We start from the raw sequence: 14,603 nt of genomic DNA, 5'->3' as shown, positions 1-14,603 counted from the left end.
AATAACACATGTACCATCTACACATTTTGTAAAAATACATTTATCTACTTTAATTGATGAAAAACTATCATTAATCAATACTTGATCAAATTTTTCATGCCATTGTTTAGGTACTTGCTTTAGACCATACAAAGATTTTAGCAATTTACATACTTTATTTTTTGGCCAGACACTATACAACCCTCAGGTTGCTCAATGTAAACTTTCTCTTCCGAATCACCATTTAAAAAATACAGTTTTAACATTCATTTTGTGAATAAAAAGTTTATAAATAGAAGCCAAGGCAAGTAAAACACGAATCGAGGAAATTCTAGTTACAGGAGCATAAGTGTCAAAATAATCAACATTTTACTTTGGGTAAAACCTTTGCAACAAGTCTAGCTTTGTATTTATCAATGGAACCATCCGGATTGAGTTTCTTCTTAAAAATTCATTTACAACCAATGGGTTTAGCTCCCGGAGGTAAATCAACTAAAATCCAAGTTTTATTTTGTAAAATTAAATTTAATTCTACATCAATAGCTTCTTTCCAAAATGAGGCATTAGGTGAATAAATAGCTTCAAAATATGTTAAAGGATCATTATCTACAAGATAAGTATAAAAATCATTACCAAAAGATTTTTCTTTCCTTGGTCTTTTGCTTCTTCTTAAATCCTCACTTTGAAAATTATTTTGAATAATTGGAACATGTGAAATATTATCACTTGGAATAATATGAGCATCAGAAATTTTCTCAAATTTTAAAAGAAAAATATTTTCAAAAAATTCAGCATTTTTTGTTTCAACAATAGTATTGTTTTCAAGTACATTACTTTTGATTTCTAAAAATCTATATGTTGCACTGCTTTCAGCATACCCAATAAACATACAATCAAATGTTTTAGATCCTATTTTCATTTTCTTAGGATCGGGCAACATAACTTTGGCAAGGCACCCCCACACTTTCAAATATTTCAAATTAGGTGGATAACCCTTCCATAACTCATAAAGAGCTTTACCCATTTTCTTATAGGGAATCCTATTTTGAAAATGACAAGCAGATAATATGGCTTCACCCCAAAGATTATCAAGAGCACCAGAACTAACAAGCATATTATTCATCATTTTCTTTGAGGTCCTATTTTTTCTTTCAGCTATACCATTTGATTGTGGAGAATATGGAGGAGTTAGCTCGTGAATTATGCCTTCTTTCTCACAATAATCATTCAACAAAATAAATTCACCACCTCTATCGGATCTAACTCTTTTGATTTTCTTTATCCAATTGATTTTCTACTTCAGATTTATAAATCAAAACTTATCAAAAGCTTCATCTTTATTTCTCAATAAATAAACTTATGCATATCTAGAAAAATCATCTATAAAAGTCACATAATATTTTTTTCCCTCCTCTAGTCATGGATTGTTTCAAGTCTCCTAAATCAGTATGTATTAAACTTAACAATTCAGATTCTCTAAATACTGAAGCACATGATTTCTTAGTTTGTTTAGCTTCTGCACAAACTTCACACTTATCAATATTCAAAAAATTAATATTTGAAATAAGACCTTCAGAACGCATTTTCTTAATATAAGGTAAACTAACATGTCCTAATCTAACATGCCATAAATTAAAAGAGTCAATCAAATAAGCAGAAGTACTAGCATTTTCATTCATAACATTGAGTACAAATAATCCATGGCTATAATAACCCTTGCCAATAAAATTATTATTCTTGGTCAACACGACCTTATCAGATTCAAAAAAAACCTTCACCCCACTTTTCCTCATAATCCCACAAAGACCAAATTGGCTCGGTTACTAAAGAACATGCAACACGTCATTCAATGCTAAAGTTTTGCCATATCTGAATTTGAGAAGAACATAGCCTTTTCCAAGAACTTGAGTAGTTCTTGAGTCACCAAGATAGACAACTTCTTCTCCCTCCTCAACTTGGGTGTAAGACACAAAGTCTTTTTTGTTAGCACATATGTGCCTAGTGGCACCAGAACCTAACGCCCAGTCTTTCACATAGGTCACAAGGTTCACTTGGGAAACAACCACAACAATTATATCATCCACTGTGGCTTCAGTCAAATTTACTTTAGCCTTAGCGGGATTGCCATTCCCAGACCCTTTCCGGCATTGAGCAACATAGTGGTCACATTTGCCACACACAAAGCAGTTGCCTTTTTTCATGAAGGTTTGATTGTTGGTTTTGGTATTATAACCATTTCTTTTGTCATACTTGTTGTTTGATTTTCTCTGATGCTTATTGATCTTGCTTCTAGTAGCAATCTCTTTTTCTTTGTCACCAACAACTTGCTTGCGGTTAAAAAGTAACGACCCGATCGGTCGTTTTGAGCTTTTACACTTCGCTCGCCAGTTCTCTGGCATGACTTGCCCTGTGTGGTGTATTATGACTTATGTAAATCGTTGGTATTGGGTTTCAGGATAATCAGTATGAATTTGGAGGAACAGTCTTAGTTAAAAGCTTAAAAATTTGAAAGGTGTAACCAAAATTTGACTTGTTTGTATTTGGTCTCAGATTGGAATTTTTATGGTTTGTTTAGCTCCGTTAGGTGATTTGGTACTTAGGAGCGTGATCGGAATGCATTTTGAAAGTCCGTGGAAGGTTTGGGCTTGGATTGGCGAAATTGAGATTTCGGCGCTTTCCGGTTGATAGGTGAGATTTTGATATAGAAGTCAGAATGGAATTTCGAGAGTTGCAGTAGTTTCATTGTGTCATTTGGGATGTGTGTGCAAAATTTCAGGTCATTCGGACGAGATTTGATAGACTTTTTGATTGAAAGCATAATTTAAGAGTTCTTGGAGTTCTTAGGCTTGAATCATATGTTAAATTGGTGATTGATGTTGTTGTGAGCATTCTGAAGCTTTGAACAAGTTTGAACGATGTCATGGGATGTGTTGGTACAATTGGTTTGAAGTTCCGGGAGTTTCGGGTAGGTTCTGGGATGTTTTAGGCCGAAAATCATAGTTGTAGTAGGTCCAGAAGGGTTGCAGGCCTCGGGATCCACCCGCGCGGTCCATACAAAAAGAAGTGCAGCCACGGTATGGTCTGTGTGGACCGCACAAAATGAAGTGCGGCCGCAGTAGGTGTTGTGCGGATCGCACAAAATGGTGTGCGGCCGTGGTGAAGAACATTCCGCTGGTCCTACTTGGGAAGCTCATATCTTTTGATCTACAAGGAATTTTGAGATGATTCAAAAACAAAGTTGTAGCCCTTCATGTCTAGTTTTCAGAAAAGTAAAGATATCGCAATTTGGACATATGTTATGAAAGTTATGGCCAAAATACTAAAGCCTGTCACTGAAGAGGAAAACCTATGCGGCCGCGGTCATTTTTGTACGGACTGCACTGGTTTTGTGCGGATCGTGGTCATTTTTGTACGGTTCGTGGAGGTGGAAATCTGTGGGGGTACTCTATAAATACGAGGTTTTGGATTTTATTTGATATTTTGACCTAGAGAGCTCGGATTTTGGCGATTTTTCGAAGGTTTTCAAGAAATTCATCAGGGTAAGTGATTCTAACTCAGATTTGGCTAGAGTACATGAATCTATCATTGAATTCATCATTTAATTCATGATTTGGGATGGAATTTGGGAAGAAAATTGTGTAATCTTTTAAAAATGTAAAATGATGATTTGAAGAACCAAATGGTATCGGAATTGGATAATTTTCGTATGGTTAGACTCGTGAGAGTATAAGGATTCTAGTTTTGTGAATTTTGTCAAATTCCGAGATGTGGGCCTGGGGGTCGGGTTTGACCAATTTCGAGAATTTTGTGGTAATTTGATTATTTTTGAGTGGGCTTTGTTCCATTAGCACATTTTGATGGTTTTGTACTGATTTCGGCTAGATTTAGAGCATCTGGAGGCCGATTCGAGAGGCAAAGGCATCGCGGGCTAGAGTTCGGACTGGCTAAAGGTGAATAATGATTGTAAATGATGCTCTGAGGGTTTGAAACCCCGGATCGCACATCGTAGTGCTATATTGAGGTGAGAGACACGCTTGATGACGAGCGTGGGGTCGTGTACTTTTGGGGATTGTGACTTGGTCCGTCCCGATTGATGATTTTACCACGTATTTGACTGAAACTTGTTTGCTATCATAATGTTTTGGGCTGATTGCATATTTAGTGCTTCGTCCTAACTATTTGAAACCTCCGGGGATTTTTATCACTATTTTCTCACTATTTTGACTTATTACTTGAACTCGCTCCTGTTGATATCTACTGTATTACAAACTCAACCACTTTTACTCATATTTGAAACTTAAATGATATTTCTAAATGATGTTTTGGGCTGAGAACTACTGTTTTACTAATGCCCGAGGGGCTTGTGATGATTTTCGGACTGAGTGAGGCTGAGGGCCATATGTGAGAATATACTGAGTAATATGAGGCCGAGGGCCTGAGATACTTTTATACGCCACGATGTGGCTTGAGTGATGTGAGGTCGAGTGCCGAGTGATGTGAGGTCATGTGCCGAGTGATATAGCGCTTGGGTCGTAAGGGGCCCCTCCGGAGTCTGCACATCCCCAATGACCGCGGGTACCCATTGTGATCTGAGAGTGAGCCCGAGGGGCTGATACTGTTCTGAGTTGTTACCCGAGAGGCGGATTTCTATTTGTTAATTACCTGCCAAATTACTTGTTTTACTGGTTGAAAAAGGAAGTTTACTTGATATTTCATTGATTTACTGTTTTAAGTGATTTTACTGCTTCGGTATAGATTGCTTTGTGTTTTCACGTGTTTTCTTGCTTTCAGCCATGATTTATATTTATTACTCACTGAGTTGGAGTACTCACTTTACTCCCTGCAACTTGTGTACAGATTCAGGTATTTATACACCCGGTAGCGTGTTTTGGCTGATCGTAGGCAGAGTCATCAGAGTTTAGCAAGGTAGCTGCCGGCGTTCGTAGCACTGTTTCTCTCTCTCTCTCTCTTAAGCCATTAGTCTATATTTGTAAACTTTAGACTTTCAGTTGTATTTATACCTTAATAGATGCTCGTGACTTGTGACACCCCGGTTAGGGCTGTGTCGGATTGGACTTTCCGCATTGTTATCGATATTTTCGCTATTTAGTATTGTTTAAATCATGTTTAGATTATTTTCATGTTGATTAACTGCTTTAAAAGTTGAGTTGGGTTGAACTAGCTGGCCTTGTCTTCACGAGAGGCGCCATCACGACCGGGTTTGGGTTAAGGTCGTGACAAGTTAGTATTAGAGCCTAGGTTACATAAGTCTCACGAGTCATGAGCAGGTTTAGTAGAGTCTCGCGGATCGGTACGGAGACGTCTATATTTATCCTCGAGAGGCTGCAGAACCTTTAGGAAAACTTCACATTCTGGAATTCCTATCGTGCATCCTTGATTCAGCTTGAAATGTAACTCTTGAAATTCCTTCCACGCGTTCGTATGCGCGCACGAGCGCTCTGTATTAGATATGCATCGATGGCTTGTGATTCTCCGATCAAGGGGCGAGATATGATCTCTGTGTGCTGATGTTGGGCCAGTCTGGAGGACTTGAGGCTGGATCTTTGCCTATAGCTTGAGCACCGTAGTGCTGATTGTGTGAGCAAGTGCTTTTGAATTTATATGTTCGGTATTTGTCCCTATTAGTGGAAGTGACGGTCGGATGGTTATGTAATGAGAATGTTAGTGCTGCGAGATGTATTCGTATAATTTGGAAGTGACGAGAAAGGTATGCTGGAGGATAGAAGAACTATTAGGTGCTTGTATTCCATCTTGATTCGAGGTCTAGCCCTGAGTTATGGGCGTGTGAAGGACCTTTTCATGTTTCTCAGTTGTGAGTGAAGTAAATTTCATGTTGCGATATGAGTTCAGACTCAGGAAGACTAAGTGACTACGTAATGTTGTGACTGTGGAAGGTATACAGGAATATCAATTGAAGGCAAGCAGGTGGATTATCTCTTGCGGAGTATTCTGAGGTTGTGTGATCCTCATGTTGTCTACTAGAAGATCTCATTTACAAAGTGAAATATAACTGTTGAAGATCTAAATTTGGGCCACTTAAGAGAGTGGGTTTAATTGTTATGAGAGTAAATGCGAGATTTGTAAAAGATATGAAGTACCAGATGGTCTCTGTGACACGAGCTTATGAAGGTTTGTGTTTAAACTCACTATGGTATTATGCCAACAATAAAGTGTATGTGTTATGAGTTATGGTGCGTGTTTTGATCTATGGCTTTGAGCCAAGTGGGGGAGTCCGCTATTGAATAGTTGATTGTATGGTTATGTGCTCAAATGGTTCCAGTTCGAGGTGTATTTGTGAATCAGTTATGGTTCGAGTAAAGGGAATTTCAATAAAGGCTATGTTATGCTTTATGGGTGTACGAGAATCGGGGAATGACTTGAGTTGTGGTTGGTAAGGAATGCTCGGTGCATAGGGCAAGAAGTTGCTTGGTTATATTGGAATGGGGTCACATTCTGCAGTGTCGGAGTACTAGTGAAGCACAGATTGTTCGGTTCGTTTAATCAATCTAACTGTAGTTTGAGTAGAGTGGATGACTCTAGAGAATGGTCCTATTGTGTTCAAAACTCTACATGCAATACTTGGAGGCTTTCAAGTTGTACTTATGGCTAGAAACTGAGTTTTCAGTGGAAGATGGCAGGACTTGTGGTATTTTCTATATTAATTATGGGATTCTATATATCAGTATCGGGGAAGGTAAAGGTAATGGCTTTGGGGAAACACTTAAAAAAAGGAAAGGTATTCAGCGGCTTATGAGCCTTAGACGGTGTGGCTTTATGCTTAGGTTCCGTGTGGTAAGTCTGGGTTGAGGAATTGTGATGATATAGCAAGGAGGGATATCAAGCTGAAGGTAAATCAGAAGGGAACTCAGATAGATAGGGTAGCTTGGTAGTAGACCGGATCGGCATGGTAAGTATATGATTAGTTCCTTGCGGGTGTTCGAGGTAATGAATTCTTACGGGCATTTCACGACAATGCCCTTGGGTTTTAGTGGCTTGCGTAGGTTGGCTGAGATAGGAAGATTTAGCCTTAACGAACTTGTTGTGCAAAGGGGAGTCACAAAATTCTTGTCGTGGTTGTATATTGATTTTCTTCCAGGTTGGGCTCAATGGAAAGTTCTTGGTTGGTTGAGTGCATAGTTGATTGTGGTTCAGAAGGGATATGAAGTTCTCATAGTTATATTAGGATGGTATGGTATATGCGGTATGTGTGGAGGATCGAGATTTGCGTGTGTAAGGTTACAGCTCAGTTCTGAAAGGAAGTTCATAAAACTATTAGGTAGCGGGTAGCCTCAGATGATTAAGGAAATGGTATTTCTAATTGGAAGTGATTTGATGAGAGTATATGTTTCAGAAAAAAGGGCAATGTGATTAAGTTGATGGCACTTTGGTAGTATTGCGGCACTTTCTGGCTAGATCGACTACTGATATTCGAGTTTGCTTGGTGGCACAGAAGAATTTTAGAGTATCTCTCGTGAAATTATTGGGTATTAGAGGTGTGGCATGTATTCGGACGGTGGAATTGGGATCAGGTGTGTTGAGTCATTTGCCATATGGATTTGGAGGCACGGAAGTTCTCACATTTAGGCTATGTCGAAATTGTGAGTCGTGAGTATCAGCACTGTTTAGTGACTATCGGGGTTTGGAGACCCGAGCGGATCTTTCATTGCTGGGTATGTTAGATTTTGGATGTGATATTAGGTTCAGACTGGTTGTCTTCGCGTTGTGTCATTTTGGACTATTGCGCTAAGGCGGCGATGTTGGCTATGCCGGAAATGCCATGGTTTGAGTGGCAAGGTTCAATGGAGTATGTCCTAGTGGAGAGGTTTTATATTTCGAGAACCCAGCGGACGGCTGGGGAGGATTGTCTTTTCTTATTTGGGCTTTCATGATGAATGTCAGTGCAGAGGCTTCTACCATTGATTCGGTTCCGGTGGTGAGAGACTTTTTGGATGTGTTTCTTGTGGTCGGGCATGTCGCCAGGCAAGGTTATTGATTTCAGTATTGATTTGATGTCAGACATCGTATCGTATGGCACCGGCAGAGTTAATGAGTTGAAGGAGCAGCTTCAAATTTCCTTGATAAGGAGTTCGTTGTCAGGCCAATGTGGATGCGTGTTCTAATTTGAGCCGGCTTGGTTGGCTCCAAACTGTACTGTTGAGAAATGGGTTGATTTGATTGTTATTGAGCTTATTAGTAATCAGGGGAGATCCATGAGTTACCTTTCTATGTTGCGATATGTTATGATTTGTTGGTTATGGGCACATATGGGGCAGTTCTATTGGGGTTTCATAGTGGAAGTCGAGCGGGAAGAGTGATTGGGTATTGCTTGGTGAATGGCGTATCAGTTATGTCCTTTCGGGTTAGTATGGTATATGTTATTTGCTCCACCATGGGTATGATGACTTTCTTTGGTTCCAGACATCGAACTGTGCGCGGTTGTCAATTTCGAGCAGTGTGACTTAAGGTGGTTCATATGGAGCAGTATTGGATAGGATCACACATCGTAGCGAAGTTATGTGGAGGTATGACCTTGCAGTTTAGATTCGTGTGTTTTGTTCCTATGATGTGAGACGGGTTCTCAGCCTTGTGCTTTGGTGGTACGAGTGAGCTTGAGGTACAGCTCTTTCATTTGAGTCATTTTCATGATTTGAGTATGTTCGGACTGTTGCATATTAGTACGTGTATCGTACAAGTTATGGCTTAGGCCTGTATTGATGTGTCATGTCACCAGAGTAATGTGTTGGATTAAAGGAGATCGTTGGGATTATTAATAAATACGAACGGATTCGGTTTCAGCATGTTGGAAGGATAATATCGTGGTTCGGCTCAGAAATTTGCTATGGTATTTCCCAAAGGAGAAGTGGCTTCATGAATGGTTGATCTGGGAAATGGTTATGGCTTACTATGTATTTTAGTGATCATTGGCAGTATATGAAAGTGTTGGGGTGATACTTTAGTTTATAAGAGTTTTTCTATCGGTATTCGGGTATTATGTGCAGCTGTTGAAATTAGAAGTTATCACTAAGAGTGTTTAATTCATGTGGTATATCAAGTGATTGCACCTGATATTTGCAAGTATGGGTGATTACAACTTGTCCGGGCTTATTCTGAATATAGATGTGAGATTCTGATCTTGTGAATGATTTCAGAAGTAGAAATGTGGTTCTAAGGCTTATGGGTTAGATTGGGTTGTGAAATTTTAATTACTTTGTGTTATCGGACCTATGTGAGATAGGGTGACGTGGGATCACCCCCGGGTATATGCATGGTAAAGTGATTCAGTAATTGGTTGGCTTCTGGAACAACTCTGGGCACGTTTGAGGACGAACGTGTGTTTAAGTGGGGGAGGATGTAACGACCCGACCGGTCGTTTTGAGCTTTTGCACTTCGCTCGCCAGTTCTCGGGCATGACTTGCCCCGTGTGGTGTATTATGACTTATGTAAATCGTTGGTGTTGAGTTTCAGGTTAATCAGAATAAATTTGGAGGAATAGTCTTAGTTGAAAGCTTAAAAATTTGAAAGGTTTGACCAAGATTTGACTTGTTTGTATTTGGTTTCGGATTGGAATTTTTATGGTTTGTTTGGCTCCGTTAGGTGATTTGGTACTTAGGAGCGTGATCAGAATGCATTTTGGAAGTCAGTGGAAGGTTTGGGCTTGGATTGGCGAAATTGAGATTTCGGCACTTTCCGGTTGATAGGTGAGATTTTGATATAGGGGTCTGAATGGAATTCTGAGAGTTGCAGTAGTTTCGTTGTGTCATTTGGGATGTGTGTGCAAAATTTCAGGTCATTCGGACGAGATTTGTTAGACTTTTTGATTGAAAGCATAATTTAAGAGTTCTTAGGCTTGAATCCTATGTTAAATTGGTGGTTGATGTTGTTGTGAGCGTTCCGAAGTTTTGAACAAGTTTGAACGATATCATGGGATGTGTTGGTACAATTGGTTTGAAGTTCTGGGAGTTCCGGGTAGGTTTCGGGATGTTTTAGGCCGAAAATCATAGTTGTAGCAGGTCCAAAAGAGTTGCAGGCCTCGGATCCACCCGCGCGGTCCGCACAAAAAGAAGTGCGGCTGCGGTATGGGCTGTGCGGACCGCATAAAATGAAGTGCGGTTGCGGTAGGTGCTGTGCGGACCGCACAAAATGGTGTGTGGCCGCGGTGAAGAACATTCCGCTGGTCCTACTTCGAAAGCTCATATCTTTTGATCTACAAGGAATTTTGAGATGATTCAAAAGCAAAAGTTGTATCCATTCGTGTTTAGTTTCCAGAAAGTTAAAGATATCGCAATTTAAACATCTGTAGTGAAAGTTTTGGCCAAAATACTAAACCTGTGCGGCCGCGGTCGTTTTTGTGCGGACCGTACTGGTTTTGTGCGGACCGCGGAGGTGAAAATCTGTGGGGTACTCTATAAATACGATGTTTTGAGGTTTATTTGATATTTTAACCTAGAGAATTCGGATTTTGGCGATTTTTCGAAGGTTATTCAAGAAATTCATCGGGGTAAGTGATTCTAACTCAGATTTGGCTAGAGTACATGAATCTATCATTGAATTCATCATTTAATTCGTGATTTGGGATGTGAAATGTCTCAAAAATGTAAAATGATGATTTGAAGGACCAAATGGTATCGGAATTGGATAATTTTCGTATGGTTAGACTCGTGAGAGTATAAGGATTCTAGTTTTGTGAATTTTGTCAAATTTCGAGATGTGGGCCCGGGGGTCGAATTTGACCAATTTTGGGAATTTTGTGGTAATTTGATTATTTTCGAGTGGGCTTTGTTCCCTTAGCACATTTTGATGGTTTTGTACTGATTTCAGCTAGATTTGGAGCATCCGGAGGCCGATTCGAGAGGCAAAGGCATCACGGGCTAGAGTCGGACTGGATAAAGGTGAGTAATGATTATAAATGATGCTCTGAGGGTTTGAAACCCTGGATCGCACATCGTAGTGCTATATTGAGGTGAGACACATGCTTGATGACGAGCATGGGGTCGTGTACTATTGGGGATTGTGACTTGGTCCGTACCGACTGATGATTTTACCGCGTATTTGACTGAAACTTGTTTGTTATCATAATGTTTTGGGCTGATAGCTATATTCGAGGCTTCGTACCAACTATTTGAACCCTCCGAGCATTTTTATCACTATTTTCTCACTATTTTGACTTAGTACTTGAACTCACTCCTGTTGATATCTACTGTATTACAAACTCAGCCACTTTTACTCATATTTGAAACTTAAATGATATTTCTAAATGATGTTTTGGGCTGAGAACTACTGTTTTACTAATGCCCGAGGGGCTTGTGATGATTTTCGGACTAAGTGAGGCCGAGGGCCATATGTGAGGATATACTGAGTAATATGAGGCCGAAGACCTGAGATACTTTTATACGCCACGAGGTGGCTTGAGTGATGTAAGGCCGAGTGCCGAGTGATGTGAGGCCGAGTGCCGAGAGATGATGCCACGAGGTGGCTTGATATAGCGCTTGGGCCGTAAGGGGCCCCTCCGGAGTCTGCACATCCCCAGTGAGCACGGGTACCCATTGTGATCTGCGAGTGAGCCTTAGGGGCTGATACTGTTCTGAGAGTGAGCCCGAGGGGCTGATACTGTTCTGAGTTGTTGCCCGAGGGGCGAATTTCTATTTGTTAATTACCTGCCAAATTACTTGTTTTACTGGTTGAAAAAGGAAGTTTACTTGATATTTCACGTATTTACTGTTTTAAGTGATTTTACTGCTTCGGTATAGATTGCTTTGTGTTTTCACGTGTTTTCTTGCTTTCAGCCATGATTTATATTTATTACTCACTGAGTTGGAGTACTCACTTTACTCCCTGCACCTTGTGTGCAGATTCAGGTATTTATACACCCGGTAGCAGGTTTTGGCTGATCGGAGGCAGAGTCATCAGAGTTTATCAAGGTAGTTACCGGCATTCGCAACACTGCTTCTCTCTCTCTTCATCCATTAGTCTATATTTGTACACTTCAGACTTTCAGTTGTATTTATACCTTACTAGATGCTCGTGACTTGTGACACCCCGGTTAGGGCTGTGTCAGGTTGGACTTTCCGCATTGTTATCGATATTTTCGCTATTTAGTATTGTTTAAATCATGTTTAGACTATTTTCATGTTGATTAACTGCTTTAAAAGTTGAGTTGGGTTGAACTGGCTGGCCTTGTCTTCACGAGAGGCGTCATCACGACCGAGTTCGGAGTTAGGGTCGTGACATAAAATTATCTCCACCAAAAACCTCAATTTTCGAAACATCAAGAAAAGGTTTAGCATAAACAATTGGTGATGAAACAACAACAGAAATAGTTGGTGCAGCACGTGTAGTGGCATCAACGGTAACATTAGAAATGTTATTCTCCATAATAACAACGTAAAACATATCCTTAAGATTGTTGGAAAAAATAATGGATGATTATGGAGAATAAAAGGTTTAGCTTGAGGCGTGTCAAAGACACTGTCCTTAAGGATATTTCGCCCACATTGAGATGAATATTATTGAGTGTATCCCCCAGGATTCAACAAGCTCTTTTAGTATAACTAGGAATAGAAACAACAAAGATATATGAGAAGAAAACCCAGTACAAAAGAAAAAGGAAAAAGAGTCTAAACTTTTTTCACTCCTCAAGATGTAAAAACAAAGAAGTATAAATAGTGCAAAAGAAATGCACAATCTGAAAAGAAAATTGTCTTATCCATAAAGGCTTTTTAAAGCCTACCAAACGTTCAAATATAAAAACGTTAAAATTCAAAGCCACTAAGGCGGTCAAATGCACAATTATTCTTTCTACAAGTAACGTTTAGCATTCAATAATCAGATTTATTTTGTCCCAATTGAATTCAAAATTAAACTAATTTTCTGTTACAAATATATTTAAAATAATTATTATAATAATGACTCATTAATATAATGGTATGAAAATGAATCTAGACATAGTTTTGGAATATTTCTTTTTGGGACATCAAAAGTATTTTTTTATCACTTGGCTGGCTAAATTTACCAAATTGTGTGCGAAAGAATGCAAATACGCGCTTTAACAATCAATATTCCCAACTCTTTTCTTTTTTCTGTTACTTCTCCAAGTGCTTGATTTCAATACCAATGTTTCAGGTTATTGCTGGCATTATCAAGAGGATGGATAAAGCTGTTCAAATTGAATACACTGCCTGAGCTTATTTTCACCCCGAGGACATCCCTAAGGCCTACGCTTTGTAGTTACTTTTAGCTTGATTTCTATTGCTTTGTTCAGTAGCATAATGAGCTTGAAGTCAAAACAGAACCCTCTTTTTTTGGGGGTTAGGTAATCAAAGTTTTATTTTACTAATGTAAAGCACGAAAATGAGAGAGCTAGGGGTTCTAGCATGCTGTCAACTTAAGTTGCATTTTCCAGTTTACACCATAAAGCCAAAAGAGAAAGACATTTCTTTTAACTCAAAGTTCAAATTTTAATTCTGGCTCAAAGTTTTAGTTCATACAAGCAGTGGCTGATGATTATCTCAATCCGCTATTATATTTGTGTAATGGCCATTAAGACAGCTCTGGTCGTTTCTGTGTACTGCAAAAAGATAAAATATATGCACCAGCCGGGAATCGAACCCGGGTCTGTACCGTGGCAGGGTACTATTCTACCACTAGACCACTGGTGCTTTGATGTTAGACAGTCCATACTAAATCTATCTCTTTTATTTCTACACAGAAAGGGGCCAGAAACATTCCAAAAAAAATACAAAATTCTTATGCAATCCATCACTATTCAAACATTATAATGTGAAATTTTATACCTGGGATCATTTTTGCTAGTGCTGTAATAATAATACTAAACGGGAATTAATAAGGGATTTTTTTGTTTCTGTACAATATTTGAAACTTATTTACTAAAATTGTTCTAATGTTGTATATTACCCACCTTAAATAAGTGTTGCTTACAATGTATATACAAATCCATTATTAATGCCTTAAATTATGGGATTCAGTTACACCATTTTCCTTTTTTTTTTTTTTCTCTCCTCTCCTCTTTCCATATTTTATGCGCCTATCTCCATGTACAATTAATTATTAGTGCCTTAAATTAGGGAATGTTGTTACACCCTTTTGAAATATTTTTTCATTCAAACTCGATTGTCGTATCAACTCATTTAGTTTAATATTGTTAAGTGGTAAAACAGTAAATGCATAGTACTTGGTTTTTCCAAAAGTTATGCATCAGTATTAGCGGTAACTCAATCGTTGCTGGAAAAATGAAAGCAACTAGTATATTTGCGTACTGAGAAGAAGAATAAGGAGGTATGAAGATGCATTGAATAATATTTTTTTGCATAATTATTCGACTAAATTTAGGTAATTCAAAAAAAAAAAGTAGTGAATTATATGGAAAAGTTTATCCTTTATAGTTTGTAACAAAAAATAAATGCCAAGTCAATCTTATAAAAATGAAATATTCAATTAAAGACGATGTTTTCTTAACTTTTATAAATTGGAGAGAAGAGGTCCCATAAGTATTCGATATAAATTTGATACTTCTACAATAACATATAAATTAAAAATAAATTTTACACAATTAATCATATAGTATACAACTTATCTACAACTTTCAT

The 14,603-nt window shown here is 38.6% G+C and overlaps 1 protein-coding gene and 1 non-coding gene across 2 annotated transcripts; both read right to left on the bottom strand.

Annotated features, from left to right (window-relative positions):
* Positions 1-1,802: 1,802 nt before the first annotated feature.
* LOC138886219 (uncharacterized) lies at positions 1,803-2,378 on the bottom strand. Its single transcript, XM_070167273.1, has one exon. It carries the CDS (start codon positions 2,376-2,378, stop codon positions 1,803-1,805), a length of 576 nt encoding a protein of 191 aa, XP_070023374.1.
* An 11,206-nt stretch (positions 2,379-13,584) lies between these two features.
* Positions 13,585-13,655, bottom strand: TRNAG-GCC (transfer RNA glycine (anticodon GCC)). Its single transcript has one exon. It is a non-coding gene; the product is annotated as a tRNA-Gly (tRNA).
* Positions 13,656-14,603: the final 948 nt, after the last annotated feature.

Source organism: Nicotiana sylvestris, chromosome 2 (assembly GCF_000393655.2).
Source record: "Nicotiana sylvestris chromosome 2, ASM39365v2, whole genome shotgun sequence".
Taxonomy (NCBI): domain Eukaryota; kingdom Viridiplantae; phylum Streptophyta; class Magnoliopsida; order Solanales; family Solanaceae; genus Nicotiana; species Nicotiana sylvestris.
This window is presented reverse-complemented; position numbering and strand designations above follow the sequence as displayed.